Below are 21642 nucleotides of genomic sequence, written 5' to 3'. Positions count from 1 at the left end.
AAGAAAACGCTATTTAGAATATATTTTCACAATAGTGTTTGAAAACGTAATTTAGATTAAGAATATTGCCGCTCGGATCAATTGTGATTGCTTAGAAGTTTATAGTTAGGGTAAACATTTGCAACCCGGACTCAACGGCAAGCCAGATACAAGCGAGAAAACTTGGACTTGAGGAAAAATGGCCAAAATAAATGTAAGGCTAGACGAATGGGGACAACAAAAAAAATTAAATATTCTTGAACCTATCTGTTAGTGGGACCAAGTTAAAAGAAAAGACTCAACCACGATGACCTCTACTATCCCATCTCAAGCATATAAATTAAGCGGACTTAGTTTCTCAAATATGGCTACTAAATAGATCTTGGGCAGCACAATAGCGCTGCCTAAGCAAAGAGTGATGTGGGCAAAATGTATTATTTTTTCTTTCTAGACCAGGGCACTTCGTATAGAAGAAGCTGTCGTAGAAACTTCGGAAGAGACTTATTCGGTTGGAAATTGAAAGGGCAAGTGCTCATTTCAATAGAAGATAAAAATTGGAGGGCAACCAGCCCCCCCCACGCCTATCATTTCCCCAAACATATCCAATCTAGATTTTATAATAGCCATTTTGTTCAGCATAGTTGAAAGGTATAGAAATTATGTCTTTGAGGATGACAGCTCCAGAGCCCAAAGGGGAAAAGGTTGTAAGTTATGTCCTAGGGGCATATGAGGCTTTTACAAATAGTAGTCGTATAAAATTTCGAGACGGCTCATTGGACTGGTAAACAGAATTAAGATTAAAAATGATCGGAAAGCAGCTGCTCCCTTTTTTTGGTTTGGGACCAGGGCGATTCGTATCGAAGAAGTTGTCGCAAAAACTTCGAAAGGGGCTCGTTCTATTAGAAATTGCAACATCTAGTGCCCTTTTTAACAGTTGAAAGTGACTGCAAGGCAACCAGTCCCCCCTTCTCCATACACCCATCATTTCCCTAAATACATCCAATCAAAACTTTTAACAGCCATTTTGTTCAGCCTAGTTTGAAAGGTTCAGTAATTATATCTTGAAGATAATAGCCCCCTCCCACATCACTCATGGCAAGGGCCGTAAGCTATGCCCCAGGGACCTTTTTAAGGGTCGAAGTGTCTAAAGAGTCAACGTGTCTCAAGATGTATCAGTCAAAGTGTTTCAAGATGTCTCATAGCCTTGACTCAAGAGTCAAGGGGGGGGGGGCAACAATCCCCTCCCCACGGTCTATTTTTTCCAAATGCGTAAAATGAAAATTTTGAGATAGTCATTTGTTCTAAAATAGTCCACAGATCATATAATAAGGCCTTTGGGGTTGACACAATCCACTAGAGTCTGGAGGTAAGGATTGTTAAGTTGTGCCCCGGGGGCATATAAGCTTTTTCTGGAAGGGTGGTTTTGTCAACTTTAGAGGACGCTTATTTGACAGGAAATTTAAAATTATAGTCTATTTTAAGAGTCAAAAGTTATGGAGGGCAACTAGCCCTTCCCCCTTCCTGACACCCTCTTTTCCCCAAATGCATCTGATCAAAAGTGTGAGACACCCATTTTTCTCATAACAGTCCAAAGAGCCTATAACTATGCCTTCAGGGTGGACACAACCATCTGGAGCCTAGGAGCAAGAATTGTAAGTTATACCCCAGACATATAAGGTTTTTTATGAAACGAATGTATAGATTTCAGATCGGATGGGGCTCATTTGATTGGAAGTCGGAAAATCTAGTGTCCTTTTTAAGACTCAAAAGTTAAAGGGGGTAGCCCGCCTCTCTCCCACAAGCCTATCATTCCCCAAAATCCAACCTATCAAAATTTTAAGAGAGCTATTTTGTTCAACATTGTTGAAAGGTCCTGTAATTAGATCTTTGGGGATGTCAACCTCCCCACAGTCCTCAGGTTCAGGGATGTAAGTTAGGCAACTCGTTCATTGTTTATAATTGAGAAAGATATGCATGTTTGAATTTTATTTTCCAAAAATTCAAAGGGAATTCTGGTGAACCTTTCAGAGAATGTTGAGGGAGTGTTTAACTAAATAAAAACACACGTGCATACGGACTGTCAAAAGGGCGTAAATAATAAATGACTGTGTAAATCAATTTCGAACTTTCATGAAATAAGGGAGGTGATCAAAAAGGGAATATTCGCATCCTACCACTAGTGCTACTGCTACCACTACTACTACTACCCGACTACTTTATTTACAATATTGAGGGAAAATTTGAACTAAATCAAAGGACACTATGTACATACACATAACATGACATTAAACACTACGACTATTACTACTCCTACCACTACTACTATTAGACAACACCATTTACAATATTGAGAGAAAATTTGAACTAAATCAAAGGGTGCTATGTGCATGCACATTGTCAAAAGAAATTATCTCAAGAATTGGTTTGGTTATTAAGTTGGAACTTTCAGAGAATGCTAAATGGTGAAAATCACCTGACCAAAAAGACAGTATGTGCACGCTACTACTAAAGCTTGTATCACTTCACTACTACTATCACTATCACTACTACTACTTCAAAACTACTTCTGTTGTAACTACTTGTAAATGCAATACCTTAATACTGCGGCTGCCACTAATGCTGCCGCTGTTACCATTAATACTACTACTAGTAATACAAAGATTACTACTATCACTACTATTACAACTATATCTAAGGGTGTGGAGGTGAGATTTTTCAAGCAATTTTTTTTTTGGGGGGGGGGGTGAACTACATCGTAAATCGCCATCTGTAAGCAGGTTGTAAAAAGGGTGTAATAGCAACATCTTGGGAACAGCTTGGTGTGAAGTTGAAACTAACAGGGCTTGTTGAGAAGGTTTTTGAACTAACCAGAAAAAGATAGTTGCATCCTATTACTACTAGTTCTACTCATACTACTACTATTGCTACCATTATTACTGCTTCTACTACTACTGCCACTAGAACTAAGGGTATTAAGGCAAATATTTTCAGAAATATTTAAACTGTATGGAACTAAACCGAAACATACTACGCCCACATGGGTTATTAAGAGGATGTACAAGAAATGCTTCAGGAACAGTTTTTAGTATTAAGTTTACATTTTCAGCATGTGTTGAAGGGGATGTTGAAGAAACCAAGGGTGATATGCGTATACTGCTACTAATGCTACTGCAACTATTGCTGCTACGCAAGCTAAAATTATTAAGGCGAAGTTTTCAAGGAGTATTTAGGTGCATGTTGAACTAAATCAAAAAGCCCTTGTGCCATTTTTAAGAGTCAAAAGAGATTGAAGGGCAAGCAACCCTCCTCCCAAGCCCCTTCATTTTCCAAACACATCCAGTCAAAATTTTAAGACAGTAATTTTTTCACCATAGCAGAACGGTCCAGTAACTATGTCTCTAGGGATACTGGGTATGTGGGCCTTCCAAAGTTTAAGCAATTTGCTCATTATTCTTTAAAATTAAATTTTGCCTTAAAACTAAATCAAAAGGCACTGTGTATATAGTTGCTAATAAGACACCTCATCAATATATCGAAAACGACTGGGGGTATTAAGTACAAACTTTCATTTTGGTATGGCTACTTTTGCTCATTTTTGGTTTGATAGAGCTTTTTACTTTTCTTTGAAAAACTTCTTTTGTGGATTTTTTCAAAAATTTAAAAAAGCAAAAGTAAAATACATAAATGAACGAAAGCTCTGAAAAAAAAAATCTTAGAGAAAAGAAAGAAAATGGCTCACTTTCCAGAGGCAAATAATTCTTCAGTCACACTAGGAAAGTCAGTAGAATCTGAATCTTCTTCCACTGTTCTAAGACGTTCTAGCGATCCAAGTTCTATTCGTTTGGAAACCCTTCGTTCCTCGAGAGAATTATTCAAATCTTCGGTTGATCGGCTCGGAGCCAATGTAAAATCTACAGGACTAAGAACTCGGGGTGATCCCCATGGTGAAACCTATAAGATCAAACTCAACTGATATATTAGGAAGTAAGGCCGTATCTAGGGGAGTGGGGAGGGGGCACTAGGATTGAATCGTCCCTCCAAAAACTTTCCGTCCGACTCATAAAAACGTACCAAAATGCATATAAACAAACTTTTGACACATTATTTTTTTTCAAGACCCCTTCTGAAAAAATCACCCCCCCCCCCTTCCGAACAACAGTCCTAGATAAACCCTTGTTAGGAAGACAGGAAATATTAGGATATCAAGGTTTCTCTTTTTCTTTTTGGAAGACTCGTACAGAACAACGCGGAATACAGTTCAAGTCGAGTAGGATCTATATTTCGAATAATATCCAACTAATGCATAATGACAACTCATATAACTCAATATAAAACTATGGAAGGATTTTTCTCCTATAGCCAAGACTAAAAAATTGTAGATGTACTGCAGAATTGGAAATTGAAAACTGTAGAAGCATCAATATTTTATTTGCCTCAAGATCCAGGATTTCAAAAGATAAGTAAATAAAATCAGAAAAACACAGGGACAAATCAAACAAAAATATAATTTTAGGTAATTTCTGAGACCACTCTTGCTATGCATGAAAAAAACGAAAAAAAAACTGAATAGAAGAACAAAATGAGGATAATCATAGCCATTGAGAAAGTCCACAGGGCATTTTTATATGGTCCTGAGGGCTTTCATTTGTTTTTTTGGAAGGGTTGGTAGGATCAAGGGGATTTCAAATGTTGCCTTGGAGAGGCGGCTAAATTGTTGTATTCAATTCAGCTATCCGTTTTTAGAATTCTCCATAAAATTTAAAAATGTCTCACGTCTAGGTAGCGAGGGAATTCCAAAACAAAGTATATTACAAGGCTATTAGAATATTGTATCTGACACATCTCTTAAATGGGTTGAGGTATTGAGTTAAACTCCCAGGAGAGTTGGGGAGCCAGTGGGCCTCTAGTTTTTACAAAACGGGAGGGGGCAGAGGGGGTGGAAAAGGCCTAAAAAGGTCTTTTCTCCATCCACCAAAACATTTTTGCACTAAAGCCCTCTATGGGATCTAAAATCTATTCAAGGTCAAGCAGAAAGGTTAATAAAAACACTCCGTATTGCAAGATGATCAAAACAACGCATATGCAACCTTTTGGGAACAGTTTTGTGATCAATCTGAGCCTGTTAGTAATTTTTTTGGGGTTAGTGTACTTTTGGACGGCTAGTTCGGAAAAATTAGAAAAAATGAGGTATTTTTAACTTACAAACGGGAGGTTGGATCTTAATGAAATTTGATATTTAGAAGGAAATCGTGTCTCAGAGCTCTTATTTTAAATCCCGACAAGATCCAGTAACGTTGGGGCCATCTCAAAAATTCTATCAGATGCATTTCAGGAAAATACGCGGTGAAGGGGGGGGGGGTCTCCGCCCTCTGATAACTCTGAATCTTAAAAAGGTCACTATAACATCTGATATCCCGTCAAACGTGCCCATTTAAGAGTTTTTACGATCATCCTTTCTATATATACCTCATATGCCCCCAGGGCAAAACTTATAATTCCTGCCCTGAGGGCTGTGGGGGAGGGTGTCATACTCAAAGACATAATTTCAGAGCCTTTCAATTACGTTGAACAAAATAACTATATCAAAATTTTGATTGGATGTGTTTGGGGAATTGATGGGCGTGGGAGGGGGGTTTGGCGGTTAGTTGCCCTCCAATCACTTGAATATTAAAAAAGGCACTAGCCCTTTCAATTTTCAATTTAATGAGCTTTTTTGAAGTTTCTACGACATCAAAAGGCCATATCGAAATTTCTTTTTGACACTTTTCGGGAAAATACGAGGTGTATATGGGGGAGGGGTACCCGCCCTCCAATCAGTCTGAACCTAAAAAAGGCACACAAATTTCTGATTAGCAATCCAATGGGCCCCCTCCGAAGTTTATAAGATCACCCTTTCTATATAAACCTCAACATAACCCCAGGGAATAACTTACAACCCTTGCCCTGGGGGCTGCTGGGGGGGGGTATCATCCTCAAAGACATAACTTCTGGATCTTTCCACTACGTTGAACAAAATGGGTATCTCAAAATGTTGATGGAATGCGTTTGGGTAAATTGTGTGCGTGGGAGGGGGGCTAGTTGCCATCCAATCACTTTCGACTATTAAAAAGGGCACTATCCCTTTCAATTTCCAATCGAATGAGCCCTTTTCGAAGTTTTTGCAAGAGCTACTTTGACATGAAGTGCCCTAGTCTAAACAAAAAAAAATACATTGTGCTCATATTGCTCTTTACTTAGGCAGCACTATTGCGCTGCCTACGATATTATTATCTAGGGTGAACTGCTGCTGTTATGGTAATCTGCTTAAATTTTGCGTCAAGTAAGAGATCATAGGAATCTGACCCTAAAGTTTAAAAATTTATATTTGTTGTGAGATTTCAGCTAGATCAGTTTTGGAGCTAGTCAGCATGTAAAGAGTTTGTCCAATTATGATGCTAATTATATTCAAGGTTTTACTGCACTATATTTCTGAAAGGGCGCTCTTCAAAAACAAGTCATATTATGGTTTTTCCTTCATGGCAGATGAAAACAAATAATTAAATTTAAGCATTATCTGCAAAACCAATAAATTCAGTGGCGGATCCAGGGGGCCTTGCACCTCCCCCCCCCCCCCAAAAAAAAAAATTAATGGCGCCCTCATTACTTGTTTTTTTAGAATAAATTTGTCAATTAGGTTAATTATTGGCACTTTTATCACCTTGCGTCCCCTGAAATTTTGCTCATTGGCACCCTTGTCACATTGGGCCTCCCCAAAGATTTTGTTCTAGATCCGCCCCTGAATAAATTCACCTTTATTTTAAATCATTTACCTGAAGGCTTCTGGCAGGAGGTCTGTAATGTTTTGAAGCTCCATGTTGGATCGAAAGAATTGCATCAGCAAACTGATGGGCTCTTACATTAAGTTCTCTGATACGCTGCTGAACAGACATTGGTCTAACAACAATCCTTCCCCCCTTTTCGCCAAATTTCTCATATTGACCTAGCATTAAATCAGTTTGAGTTGTTTGAGACAGACGTCTGAGCAGCACTCGCTCTCTTCCAGTTTCTTCTTCATTTTCTAAAATAAGGCGAAAGATATATTATTGTGAAGAGGGCTCTGTTGTCTTGGGTTGACTTGAGATACAAAAAGTATGCCTGACAAAAAATTATTTGTGACTGTTTGACAACAGAAACAAATTAAGCGCACATGCATCCTGACACACCAAAGATCGGTCCAAAGGACTCCCTTTCTCTGAACAAAGGTCTTCTAAAAATGGATATTTTCAACATTGTCTCCCCACCTTCCCAACACACCTACACAAAATGCGTTTTGATCAATGCAGAAGTATGAACTTAACAATGATGGAGCATGAGTGTATTCACCTTTCTTTTTAGCTGAAATGATAGTCAAGTAGTCATTTTGTAATTCAAGATATAATACCATTTTGATTTAATTGTCCCTTCAATAAAATCAGCAAAACCATATCAAAAGTTAAAGATGCAACAACAGAATGCTCAAGATGCATTAAGAGGCACATACAAGTCACTTAATTTGCAAATTTTACCGACTCAAAAAGGTGATGCTTGAACAAAAAATGCATATTTTGACACAATTTTCTCATTCTTATTTTTCACAATTTTCTCATTCATTACTCATTACTCATTCACAATTTTCTCTAAAATGTCTCTATTTATATCATGGTTGTATATCATATTGATTTTTCAGGACTTCCTGGAGTGGAAACCATGTTAAATATCTGATATCGCATTGAAAACTTAATCTGAAGATGGTTTAGAACAGCTACAGTAATTGCTTTCTCAGTTGAAATTCACTGCAAAGGTTTGTACTAAATTAGGTTTACAACAAAATCAGTAAACAACACAAATGTGTTTTATATAATACTACAAACAAGTGTTAGTCAAAGGGTTAAGATTTAGGCTAGGTTTGAAAAGGAACCTTTGAAAATGCATATACATTCAGCCTATCACATGTGGGATTCAATTTGTAAAAAGTTATAAGCTTTTCATTGTGCTTTCCTTTTCTGGGAAGTATCACAGTATATTCTGGAAAAACAAAGTTTTATTATTTCACTGTTCAAATATTAAGTAATCTAAAAGCATTTTTAGTTAACGAGAACAAAATTTGGTAAACTTACACTAGGCTGCAGGACAGAAAACAGACAGAAAAAAGTATATACCAGTTTTACAAGGATTTTCTGAGGAAAGTAAAGAGCCAACTGATGATAATTCCAACTGATAATAATTCCCTATTTTTTTAGGATTATAGAAAACTAGTGCTTTACTGAAAAAACAGCAGCCAAGTATAAAAAACCAGAATACTGATTTAGGAGCCAAAAGTGAGTACGTAGCCTGACAACAACAAAATAATCTATAACGCTTTTCATAATCTTACACTAGCTGTGACCAATAACTTTCAGTATACAATCAAAATTATCATAAGAACCTTAGCATAAAAATAAATATAATTTTAATAGCTACGAAGTCAATGAACAGCATACACTAATAATGGAGTGATTTATAAGGTAATATCTTGGTCTCACCAGCTATAATACTACTAACGAGCAATATACAGTTTTAAATTGCAAAAAACACAATCTACTATTGTTCAAAATGAAGAACAAATAAGCCATAATGAGAACTCTGCAAATCCGGTTATTTCTCTCTATACAACAAAGAATTTCAAGTTATGATACAAATTCAAAAGCTAGTCTATTGTCCGAATACTATCAAGGTGAATTTACTTCGAACTTGTCTACAAAATAGTTATGAAATGTCCTTTTCAGAACCAAAACGAAAGCCAATTATTGGACCGAGCTCATTTTGCAAAAGTGCTAAGCATAGGTCTATTTTCACCCCCACAACCTCAATGTCATACATGGTACATTTCCACCATCCGTGGTATGCACCATATGCTGTACACGATTTTTGAAGGCTGGCAACCTTCCCTCCAAGGTTTAACGTTAGGATAAGATTAAATGTAAAAATTCTATAAGATAAAAATAAAAAATATAAGTGCCAAGATCTGGTAATTACAAGCTACAACTTACTTGGCTGCTACATTTTTGACGGATTTCGGCTTCTTATATTGCTAAAAAAAAGAGGCTTCCCAAGCTGACCAAATTGTTGCTAGCAATAACTTTGAAGTCCAAATGAAAATCTTTTTTGTTCGTTTTAAGTTCGAACTTTTGCTCTTTACTTCCATTAGAAAATTTTGTTTTGTTTAAAATATCAGTATAAAAGGGCTATTCTTTTGATGTATCTATTTTTTTTAGTTTGGTTAATTTTGAGTTCGGTTGCTATTATCTGCCCTCCAACCTTTATTGTCGCTTAAAAAGTGCACTAAGACTTTTAATTTCCGTTCAAATAAACCATTTAACATCTCCCTATGTTGTTCTACTAATATACCAGCCAGGGTAGAAAAAACGAAAAGGAAACAGGAGACACATCAGTGCTAACCTTGCAAAAAAAGTGATTTTTCTTGTTGTTCAAGGTGAAGAACCGTAATTATCCTATGCATGTTTTCGACCATACTGATTGTATTGTTGCACTTTTTATTTTGACCTGACGCCATTTTCAAGGGTTTTCTGGCTCTTTTTCGAAATCACCACAAATTTGTTTTTGCAATAAACTTTTAAGATTAGCCAAAATAATGGTTGCCATTCCTGAATCAGCGTCAGATAGCAATTTTTTCTCATAAAGCAGTTGTTTTTCCTCAAAATACCTTTTTTGCTCTTTACTAGGTTGGAGCTACTGCTGTAACCATGACTTACCCCCCTATGAGGACTGGGATGCAATTGTACTGGTTATGGTGTGTCATGAGCCACAATTCAAATTCTGAAGCAAATACTATAATGACAAAAGAGTAGTACCCCATCAGATTCCCATTGAACAATGGTTGCTACCATGACAATTGCATCCTAGTCCCTCCTAATGGGACTAGATGCAGTTTTGAAATATATAGAGAAATTGCTATAGTTTGTAGAGAAGGGTGTTTTTGCTACCCTGGAAAATAGCTATGTTAAAGAGATCAAAACTTTCTTGAATGAATTCAGACCATAAATTGTATCCTGGGAAGGAGTATTCACCTACTAATCTCTACTCTTCTTCATCACTATTGCTTGGAAAATTGTGGAGAAGACAGTTATTATACTGGTCTTAACCTTAGAGAGAAAATACATTTTGCTTGATTAAAATTTGATGACTGGGAAGCATTTTGAGCCATATTAAGATTTTTTTTTCAACTTTAACCATTATTTTTAAAATCTTATAAATTATAATTTGTCACAGTTTTTTTTACTACTAAAATAAAAGCCTTGAGGCTTAAATTAAGCCATTGAAATGGAAAATTAAGGCTATAAAATTGAAAGATTTGAAGTCATCTCTCATTTCTGTAATTTGGCTTACAACCTTAGTTGATCAAATGCTAAAAGTTAGGGCAGAGCCACTAGTTTTGAGCTAGCATTATATTACAGAATTATTGTGTAAATAAAGTAAATAAAACACTAATCAGTTTTTACCTTTTTATAAAACAAATCTCCTTTTGATTCCCCTCTTTCTCCTGGATTTGACACTATTAATATTAAATTTCAAATGTCTTTCACTTGTCAACATACTTCCATAGAGTTGACTACATAACGGTTCCAAATACATGGCACAAGCTGTTGGATGGAATACACAATCTTTATAAGCATAGAAATATAATTCTTAACTGTCCTCGCCCTGGTAGCAATGGCTTGCATTTAACTCTTTACAACTACAACCTAATAGTCAATTACAGGTAAGTGATATCAAGATAACAACTAGATCCCTAGAAAAAAAGGAAAGCCTTGGTTCAAGCTGAAGTGAGACTTATGTCTATGCCTATTTCATCAATTTGTTCTTTAGTTGACTCCCATATGCTAATAGCTTATAGGAACAGTGCGCTTTAGTAGGTTGTACTCACCATGGGACAATGAGCCTCAGATTTTCTGTCACAAATCATAAATCTGTTATGAGTGTATGGAAATGTCAATTTTCCAATGTGTAGTGCTTGTGTTTATGATGGCTGTCTAGTCTTTTTTTGAAAATGTTTAACAAGGGGGCTGCCACAGATGCAATTGGTACACTATTCACAGAATATACTGACCAGCATGATGCTCTAGGAAAGGTTTTAGCTGCTTCATTTTTACTTTTGGTGGAGAGTCTTTATGGTTGATGGATATTTTGAAGTTTAGAAATATGCCCCAAATCTTGTTCTGTCCTGTCTATTAATGGATTTTGTATTCAAATCTGATCTCCTCTACACCACCAGTTGACCAAGATTGGCAGTCTCAGGACTGCAAGCCTTTTTTCACATCTGGAATGTGTTATGTTGCCTTTTTTTGTATCTTCCAACATTAGTAGAATCTCCTTTTTAATATAGTCCCCAGACAGTGACCGAATTTAGAATAGTTGAACATACTATTGAGTTAAACACTACCAAAAACATCCTGCTATCAATATGCTTGAATGATTACTGTCTTGCTCCAACAAGGCTGACAAAGGAGTTTAGAGTTACTTTGGAGTCAACTTTTGATAAATGGACATAAAATTTGAGTTGGTATCAATAAGCGTCCCAAGATCTCTCTCATGCCTAGTTTTTTCAAGTTTCACGCTTAGGATATCAACTTTCATGGTAAGAGTGTCATAGATATTTTCAGGAAGACCAGCAATCAACATTACTTTACACTTACTTGAATTCAAATTTAATCCAATATCTGACTGGTTTTAAACAGCAGTGTTTTTGTCTTGTTGGAGATTTTTACATCTTCCAGTGTGAAAAAGTGGTCCAAGCACACTTCATTGGACTACTCAATGCTTGGCACCAACCAGCTTGAAGACAGAAATTCCTAAGCATCTTCTGTTAGCCTTCCATTCTTAAGAAAAGATAAAGCTTGCTAGCCTTTAAAGGATTGGCAATAGGCCTATTATCAGAACCAGTTTTTTTTATCAATAAACTAACATGAAAAATTGAGTCTCATTTTTGATTTTGCAAGGTTTTCAAAAGTATACTTAATTTCTTGATTATTAATAAACAAAATTCTTGATTATTAATTAATAAAGTCTTTTTTAAGAAATGGATGTAATATTTTGAACTTAGTGCTAAAAATTAAGCACTTTTCACTAGTGGCCTGGATTTACTTTCCAAGTTGGTCTTGCCACCTTCTGATAGAAAGAAGGACATGTTGGCCTTGTTAACCAGCTTACAAACAATGATGCTAAGTTATTATGACTATCATTATTTCCACTGCTACTAACAACTGCAGCATCAAGCCACCTGTGGCCAACACAACTAGGCACACTGCTCCTCAATCCCAATTTATCTAAAACCCCCTTCTTTACACCCTCTAAAGAAGTTCTCATTTCTCTTATATATTTCCTTAAAACATCCTCTCATCACATTTGGGGTGACCTGCTTTTTGTTTGACCCAAGATGGTTGTCCAAAAAAGACAATCTGTCATCCTTAATCTGCAGAGCATGTCCTAGCCATCTCAACCTTTCCCTCATAATAGCCCTAGAAAGAGGGACCAACCAACATTGCTCATACAACTATTGTTTGAGATACAGTCAGTCAGGTGCCCAAAACAAAGTGTAGACAAGTTCTCTGGAAAACATCAAGCAAATCCTCCTCTAATATTTTAGAATACCCAAGCTTCAGATCCATACTTGAGAACTACAATTACTGTAGCTTCCAATATTTTCTGCTCTTCTTATATTTCAGCAAATTTAGGCTTTTCAATCAAGACTTTTTGGCCCTTTTCCTTTTGACTCACTCAGTGAGTTGACTTGGACTAATGTGAGCGGTTGCTCCTTATTTAACTTGTATTGGCTTGAATCTGATTGGATATCTTGTAATACCTTTTTTTTATTCTAGGAGTTGAAATATTTAAGGATATATTTTGAATTCATTGCTCGTGTGCAGGTATGGTCAGCTAAACTTTTAGCTGATAGTGAGATTTTGTGCAATCCCAAAAATTTTAATCTTGGTGCGCAGACTTATCTTCCTATTCTTCCAAAGTTTTTTTTTCAACTGTAACACAAAAAAAAGCCATGGGCATTGGCTATTCTACTTTTAGCATCTTCCCTAACAATACAACCTAGGTAAGTGAAAATGCCCACTTGATCAATCTTCTCATTACCTAACATTACCTCTCCACATTCATTTATTCCTTGTTCTAACAACTTAGTCTTCTTATTATTAATTTTCAAACCTATTCTTGCACCCTAAACTTGCAAGACCTCTAAAAATTCATTCATTTTGCCAACTCTTTCATATAGGATTCTCAAATCATCCTCATAATATAAGTACAGAAGACTTTTACTTTCCAAATTGATTCTGTGTTCTCTCATTGCCTCTAATGTGTTCCTTAAGACAAAGCCCATCAAAATTCCGTCATCAAGCACCAGAGGTCATTCAGCAAAGCTCTTCTGAAAGCATGCAAAGACAAGAAAAAGAAACAATTTCTTCTACAATTGAATTGTAGGTCCGCGGAACAGCCCAAGCAAGAAGACGGTGGGATTTACAACAATTGATAGCTTTAAATCAAATCTTGATGAGGACTGGGCAACAAAACCATGTCCCCCTCAATGGGATGCAGCAGATGTCCTTCAACCCCATCACCACTAACTGGCATACACTGGATTTGTCCATATTGCTAGCAAGTGCAATTTAAGGTAATTTAACATAAAATGATCAGTAAAATTGGGGATAGAATTCAATCTTGCATCTATCCTCATTTCCAACTATAACCATAGCAATATTACCTTTATACATAGCAATCATGTGTGTAGACAGGGGGGAATAGGGGTACATCTGCCCCCCTAGAACTTCAAATTTACACTATACATGGCTGAAAAAGCAGATGGTAGGAAAAGAGTTCAAAAAAGGCAGATGGTTAAAAAACCAGTTGATAAAAGTCAGATGTTTAAAAAGCTGGAATGGCAGAATAAAAGTAAAACAAGAAGCTATGATAGAACTTGCTGGCAATCTAAGGTCTTGTGAACTGCTGATGTAGCTTAAGCCCCTCCCCCATCCTTCATCACACAATTGGCTGCCCCCCCCCCCCAGAAAAGAAGCTATGTAAACCCATGATAGCAATAATCATTTTAATATATTTATCTGGTATACCATAAAAGGACAGAGCCTTTAGTTTAGCTCTTCTATTGGCTGAATCAAATGCTTGCTCATAATCTATAAGACTGAAGACTAATGGGGATTGATGTCTCAAGAACTTCTCAATTATTAATCTAAGAATGAAAATTCGGTCAATGCATTGATCCTGTTCCTAAAGCCACATTGTTCTTCTCTTAAAACTTCATATACAGCATCTCTAAGTCTAAAAAGTATCATCATACTAAGTAATTTGATTTTACAAAAACCAAGCTAATGCCTCTATAATTGCCACATTCACTCTAATCACCATTCTCATAGACAGGTTTTCCTAACATCACTAGGTACTTCCCCTGTAGTACTTCATCCTTTTTGTACTGTCAGTATTTCTTCCTTGCAAAATAAATCTTTACACATTCAAAACACCACAAGCTTATTCATTTGTTTGTATATAACTTCCTGTAACTCTATCAGAGTTTGGCACTTTCTTGAAATTTTCTGCCTATCTAACTTTAACTCTTTCCTTATCACTATAGCTCCATTCTATTTTTAACTGGGACAAGTCCAGGTTGTTTATATCCTCTTAGTTTATCAACATGCTCATAGACTTTTTTTTACTAGCCTAATTGCCTATCTTAGATCTTTAGCAATTTTATCCATGGCCTCCACTTGACACCTCCTTAATTCTTATTTTAATGTTTTTTCCACTTTCTTTACATTCCTCTTATTTTCAGATGATTTATCACTCAAATAATTCTTATACAAGCACCCCCATCCTCTACATTAGCAACTTCGCAAACTGTTTTCCTAAAATTATTCCATCCATCTTCTACATTGTCAAATTTTAAACTCTCTAGTTTATTATTCAACAGTTCCTGGAAAGTTTCTTTCAGATTCTCATCCTGCAGTCTACCAGCATATCTATAACATCTGTCCTTTATAGGGAATTATGTTTGAGGGGATAGCTTGTTATGGTTTTTAAATGTTGAATTCTATTATGATTGTTGTTTGTTGGTTAAAACATGAGACCTTGTTTTGTTTTTGGTTTGTTTAATTTAAAGCTGTTTTTGTTCCTCAAGCTTTGTTTGTAGACTGTATTTTGTGCTGCTATGGCCTGCAGGCTTTTTGCAATAAATCTTATCTTATCTATACACTTCAATCTTTTATTAATCCAGCCAGTCTTTGGTTTACAATAACATTATCAATAAGCACAGCTGTCTTGCCATCATGTGAATACTGTGTGACCTGATTGGTCATTTTGTGGCCAAATACTGTATTGGTTAGCCTAGAACTACATTGATATACCTACAAATTATAGCAGTCTGTAACCATTGCTGTTTCTTTTTCCTACACAAGACTTACCTAGGCTATGATAGAACCTATTCCTATTTCCAATATATTCTCTGAGGCCAACCTGACTTTCATACATAATGACGATAGAAGGTAATAAGCTTACCTAAGCTATGGATGTCAGGTGACTGATTTTTCTTCTAATGATAATTTCGACAGGACCTGTGCCTGTCATCATCAGGTACACAGGTCCTGTCGAAATTATCGTTAGAAGAAAAATCAGTCACCTGACATCCATAGCTTAGGTAACCTTATTACCTTCTATCATCATTCCTATTTCCATCAACCAGGGCATTCAAATCTTTGAATAAAAACAAATCTTACAATAGGATATATACCATAAAGCTAATATAAAATAGTAGACATATAGTTTATATATAGAGAAAAATCCTTAGCCAATCATTACATATAGAATTTTTTTTTAGCTGACTAGGTGGCTGAAATTGATGAAAATTTATAGATAAGAATCTTGAAAATTGCTAGCCAGTTGGCTATTAGATCTCATCTCTATATAAAGTTTAGCCTGTATTACCAACTAGTCAGCTAATTATAGAATTATATAGCCTATACCATATAAAAATTGCTATTAATATCCAGGTAACTATCATAAACTTTAGTTTAAAATAGCAAACTACTTTGCTATTAAAGACTCAGCTCAGAGGTGCCATTTGGGGGGTTCATGGGTGGACAAATGCCCACCCCAGATTTTCCAGGGGGCCCAAGCTTCTACCACAAAGGGCCCTTTGCTGGCCATAATTACGTATTATGTCCAACATTATCTGTTCTGTTCAATTGATTTGAAATTACTGCACGCCTATTAACCAAAGAGTGTAATTACATGACGACCCTTGGGGTAATTATGCTATTTGCTATTAATAATTGTAAACTTTGAAAGTAGGTTAGATTCATAATAAAAGTCTCAAGTTCTGTCAAATGCCCATTTCCTAGGCCTCTAAAGACAAGAGCACAGAGAGAAGTAGAAGACTTTACATCATTAATCCTATTAGCTTTTTAGTTAGGTAAATATAAAGGTATTAATAGCCATTAGCATTAGAACTCAAAAGATCACCAAGCATCTGAAACAATTTGTGACAAGTTTGATGCTAGGAAAGAGCTTCATCCAATCTGGAAATCGGACTACTACTTTGGCAGATGAAACTGGATATTGACAACATTCTTCTCAAATCTCAAGCTTGTATTGCCAAGCGTTTCTTGCTGGATGAGGAAAAAAAGCTGGGAAACTTCCTAGACATTGTCAACACTCTTTAGGCATTACCAGTGGCTTACTCGGAAGTAATTAAAGTACTTTGTATTGCTGCCACACTTCCTGTGACAACAGTGAGCAATGAGCATTTGTTTTCTAGCCTAGAAATAGTGAAAAACTACCTGCAGTCTACAACAGGAGATGATTGTCTTAGTCACCTCCTTTTGATGTTTGCAAAGAAGGATTTAGTAAAAAATTGGACTACAACCAGCTTGTTGATGATTTTGCACAGATGAAACCTCAGCAGTTTCCCTTGTTACCTTGAGTGTGGTAATATTTTTTTCTCTTGTTATGTTTTTCCTTTTTGTAAATATATTTGATCTGTAAGATTTCTGCTGAAGGAAAACCAAGATTTTGGTTACAACCCTCAGCATGTTAATGAAGATTAGTCTCACCACACATTGTATACTTAAATAAGAAAGTTTCTTGCTGAGGAAGGCCAGCCTGTAGTCTGGTTGAATTTTCCACTTTCAATTTAATCACTTAACCTCCTTGATTGTGATCTTTGATGTTATAGTTAATCTTAGAGGTCAGTGTGGCTGAGTTCCATATATGGTTACAGTACATTTCTAAGCAACACACGGGTGCTGAAAATGCATTATTACTTAGAATATTTGATCATGTGCTGCCAAAACCCAAGAAAAACATTTTTATTGCAAAGTGAGTTAGGGGGGGGGCAAGATGGAGTTCATGCCCACCCCAAGATTTGGCCCAAATGGCACCTCTTACTCATCTATATACACATTTGTAAATTAGCCAACCAGATGGCTAACAGATCTCACCTATATATAGATTTCAGCCCAAATTAGCCAACTAATAAGAGAACTCTATATACTTTACAGTATTAGCTAACTAGTTGGTTTTTAATACCCCATGTATGTATAAACTAGTTTAAAATAGCTAACTAGTCAAGTATTGGTAAAATTGGAGCAAACAGTATTACTGGCTTTCATATAAAGTGAATATACCACTCAATGCCTTTTTTAATGCTCTTTACAAATATAATAATTGCTTCTACTGGAAATTCAGATTTAAACACTTTTTGACCTCTTAAAAATGACCTTTTTGACTTCTTAAAAATGACCTAAATATGGGGTCATTACAAATCTGTAATAGTTTAGAAACAAATTTGGGCTATATATTTGCACATCAGGGGGGTGAGGGGTAAAGCATAGCATATATTAAATATGTAAACTAACCACTGCTTTTTTTTTTTTTTTTTTTTTTTTTTTTTTTTTTTTTTTTTTTTTTTAGACATCAAATTTTAATGAGAAGAGAAATCGCCAGTGCAACAGCAAAAACATATAAAAAAATACAGCAATGGTTAGTTTACATAGGCTATTTAATATATACTATGCTTTACCCCCCCCCCCTGATTTGCAAATATATAGCCAAAATTTGTTTCTAAACCATTACAGATTCATAATGACCCCAAATATAGGTCATTTTTAAGAGGTCAAAAAGTGCTTAAATCTGAATTTCTGGTAGAAGTAATTATTATATTTGTAAAGATCATAAAAAAAGGCATTGAGTGGTATATTCACTTTATATGAAAGCCAGTAATACAGTTTGCTCCAATTTTACCCAAGTATCAATAAAACTTTCTAATATAGCCAACTTCAGGAATGGTAAGACCAAGTTTGGAGGTGGGGACCATCCTAGCCAATACAAAAAGGATGAGGTAGTTCTTGAGCAAATCCTATAGCCTATATATATATATATATATATATATATATATATATATATATATATATATATATATATATATATATATATATATAGGCTATATATATATATATATATATATATATATATATATATATATAGGCTATATATATATATATATATATATATATGGATTATTTTAAATAACAATTATTGTATTTGTAAAGAACATAAAAAAGGTATCAATTGGTATGTTCACTTTATTGGTAAGTCAATTATAGGCTATGAACTGTGGAACATTTACCAAGTCTTCTAAGACTTGTAAAAATAGAAAGGGTAGAAATAGTATCTTGATAAAAAATTTTGACTCTGGATTTAGGCCTAATCCTGGAAGTTTCAGTCACCCAAGTCACCTAGGCCAACTTTCCAATGCAACTAGAGGCCCCTAAAGCAGGACTTTGCCAATGATCCTCTAGTTTCAAGTATTATCCTACCTATCCTGTAAAAGCCAGTAGGCCACTTTCCAAAAACAATTATTCACCCTCAAAAAGGGCTAAACTTACCTCCTATTGTTGGTAGTCTTCTTAAGGATCGTGCTCCTATCAACGCATTTCGAGCAACAGAGTAGCCAACATATGCAAATCCAGCAAATATTGCAGAGCAAACTGCTATTTTACCTGTTTGCTTGTCATTTGAGAAACCAACAGAGCTCATATTTATTGAATATTATCTATATGCATAAGATCGTTAAAGCAGGGCTTTCACTTCGAAATTGTCAAAAACATATTATCATAGCCGAAAAACATGAGAAAACATGAGAATGTTGAAACTTGAAAAACATGAGATTTTGCATGAGAATTTTCTTTTGTTTATATTTTGAATTCAGTGTTCAAATGAAACCCAAATTTGGCAGCAGATCACTATATCACTCATTTCTATTTAAACTCAGCTTTCAACTGATAGGCACGTATTCTGCACTCCTAGTAGTGTCTGGTTTTTACTCGCTGAGGTTTGGCATTGGTTTGGTGTTGCACCTACAAGGGAGATTCTTGGTCTCATCTATTTACCGCATCCCGCTTACTTCTTACTAGAACCTGACTCCCGAACAAGTTTTGGGGAGGCTACAATGATGAGGCGAAACTAGCCACTAATGAGCCGGAAATTTGGTTAAAGAAGTCACCAGCGAATAAAAAAAAAACATATCAAACAGTTCGTGGTAACGAACTGTAGTAAGGAACGACCCGGCTCAATAGTACCCAAAACTCTAAAAACTGGAATTTTGATACCAATAGCTACATCAAAAGAATCATATTTTAATGCTAATTTTAAATATATAAGTTACATCAAGTTTAGTCTTACCCATCAAAAGTTACAAGCCTGAGAAAATTTGCCTTATTTTAGAAAATAGGGGGAAACACCCCTTAAAAGTCGTAGAATCTTAACGAAAATCATACTTCATATTCAGCTTATCAGAGAACCCTACTGTAGAAGTTTCAAGCTCCTATCTACAAAAATGTGGAATTTTGTATTTTTTGCCAGAAGGCAGATCACGGATGCGTGTTTATTTGTTTTTTTGTTTTTTTCCCCAGGGGTGATCATATTGACCCAGTGGTCCTAGAATCTTGCGATAGGACCTATTCTAACGAAAATTAAAATTTCTAGTGCCATTTTTAAGTGACCAAAAAAATTGGAGGGCACCTAGGCCCCTTCCCACGCTAATTATTTTCCCAAAGTCAACGGATCAAAATTCTGAGATAGCCATTTTATTCAACGTAGTCGAAAAACCTTATAACTGTGTCTTTGGGGACGACTTACTCCCACCCAGTCCCCGTGGGAGGGGCTACAAGTTACAAAAAGGGGGAAAAAATTTCCATGAAGGGAGCGCAGGATTTTCTAGCATTATTAAAAAAAAACAAAGAAAAAATAAATACGAAAAGTTTTTTCAACAAGAAGTAAGGAGCAGCATTAAAACTTAAAAAGAACAGAAATTATTACGCATATGAGGGGCTAACCTCCTCCTAATACATCGCTCTTTACGCTAAAGTATTTTTAGTGATTTCAACTATTTATTCTACGGCTTTTGTGATTCAGGGGTCATTCTTAATGAATTGGGACAAAATTTAATATTTAGTGTAAAGAGCGAGGTACTGACGAGGGGTTGAACCCCTCATATATGTAATAAAAACCTGAGATTACAAAACTTCGCTACGTAAGCTAATTTATAAGTTACGTTTATCTTTTACTAATAAAAACATTCGTAAAAAATTAAAAGTTCTAGTTGCCTTTTTAAGTAACCAAAAAATTGCAGGGCAACTAGGCTTCCTCCACCGTTCCTGTTTTTCTCAAAATCATTCGATCAAAACTATGAGAAAGTCATTTAGCAAAAAAAAGAAAAATAAATAAATAAACTTGCAAATTTCGTGTTAATTATCCATCTGCGGAGAGCCAAAATCAAAACATGCATTGATTCAAAACGTTCAGAAAGTAAAAAAAAACAAGTTTTTTTTTTAGCTGAAAGTAAGGAGTAACATTAAAACTGAAAACGAACAGAAATTACTTCGTATATGAAAGGGGCTGCTTCCTCATCAACGCCCCGCTCTTTACGCTAAAGTTTTTTACTGTTTTAAAAAGCAGAGTTGAGAGAAAATTAAACTTTAGCGTAAAGAGTGGGGCGTTGATGAGTAAGCAGCCCCTTTCATATACGAAGTAATTTCTGGTCACTTTAAGTTTTAATGTCCCTCCTTACTTTCAGCTAAAAAAAACTTATTTTTTTTTATTTAATATAGGGAAAAAACAGCTTTTTTGTCTTACATACCAGTTGTATAAAACCACCAATACAACTTGTATTGGCGGTAAAAATGTCAGTAATAGAGAGACAGAACAAAGTAGATCGAAAATATGTTTAAGAGTCTTAAGTCCGGTCTTCACCCCCCGGAACTTCCGGAGTCTGGGCTTCCAGATTATTCTTTGACGTCTTCTTCCTCTCATCTGGAATACGAACCGGTCCGAAAGTATATCAAAATAATCCGGAAAAAGGGGGCTTTAAACTTTCAGGTTTCCGGAATTTTGGGGAATCCTGGAAAAAAGATGAGGGGGGGCTGTACCCCCGGTCACCCGTTCCAAATTTATTCATGCCTCAATATTCCGGATTCCCCCTTCCTCCACTCCCGCAAGACTATTGGACCGAGTAAAATTTTATTTACTAAGTCAGTTTGATCGGGTTCTTGATGAATTGATCCCTCCATTCTATCCGTT

The 21642-nt window shown here is 35.7% G+C and overlaps 1 protein-coding gene across 1 annotated transcript in view; it reads right to left on the bottom strand.

The window, feature by feature from the left end:
* Positions 1-19134, bottom strand: part of LOC136037854 (armadillo repeat-containing protein 10-like) — a 50590-nt gene extending 31456 nt beyond the window's left edge. The window contains exons 1-3 of the mRNA XM_065720704.1: positions 18951-19134; positions 6789-7036; positions 3719-3930 (exon numbers count right to left, since the gene is read on the bottom strand). Coding sequence (XP_065576776.1) covers positions 3719-3930; positions 6789-7036; positions 18951-19101 — 611 coding nt within the window. The 5' untranslated portion in view covers positions 19102-19134. The remainder of the gene's footprint in view (positions 1-3718; positions 3931-6788; positions 7037-18950) is intronic.
* Between the last annotated feature and the right edge of the window lie 2508 nt (positions 19135-21642).

Source organism: Artemia franciscana, chromosome 2, assembly GCF_032884065.1.
Source record: "Artemia franciscana chromosome 2, ASM3288406v1, whole genome shotgun sequence".
NCBI classification, from domain to species: domain Eukaryota; kingdom Metazoa; phylum Arthropoda; class Branchiopoda; order Anostraca; family Artemiidae; genus Artemia; species Artemia franciscana.
Note: the sequence above shows the minus strand (reverse complement) of the source record. Positions and strands in the feature narration are given on the sequence as shown.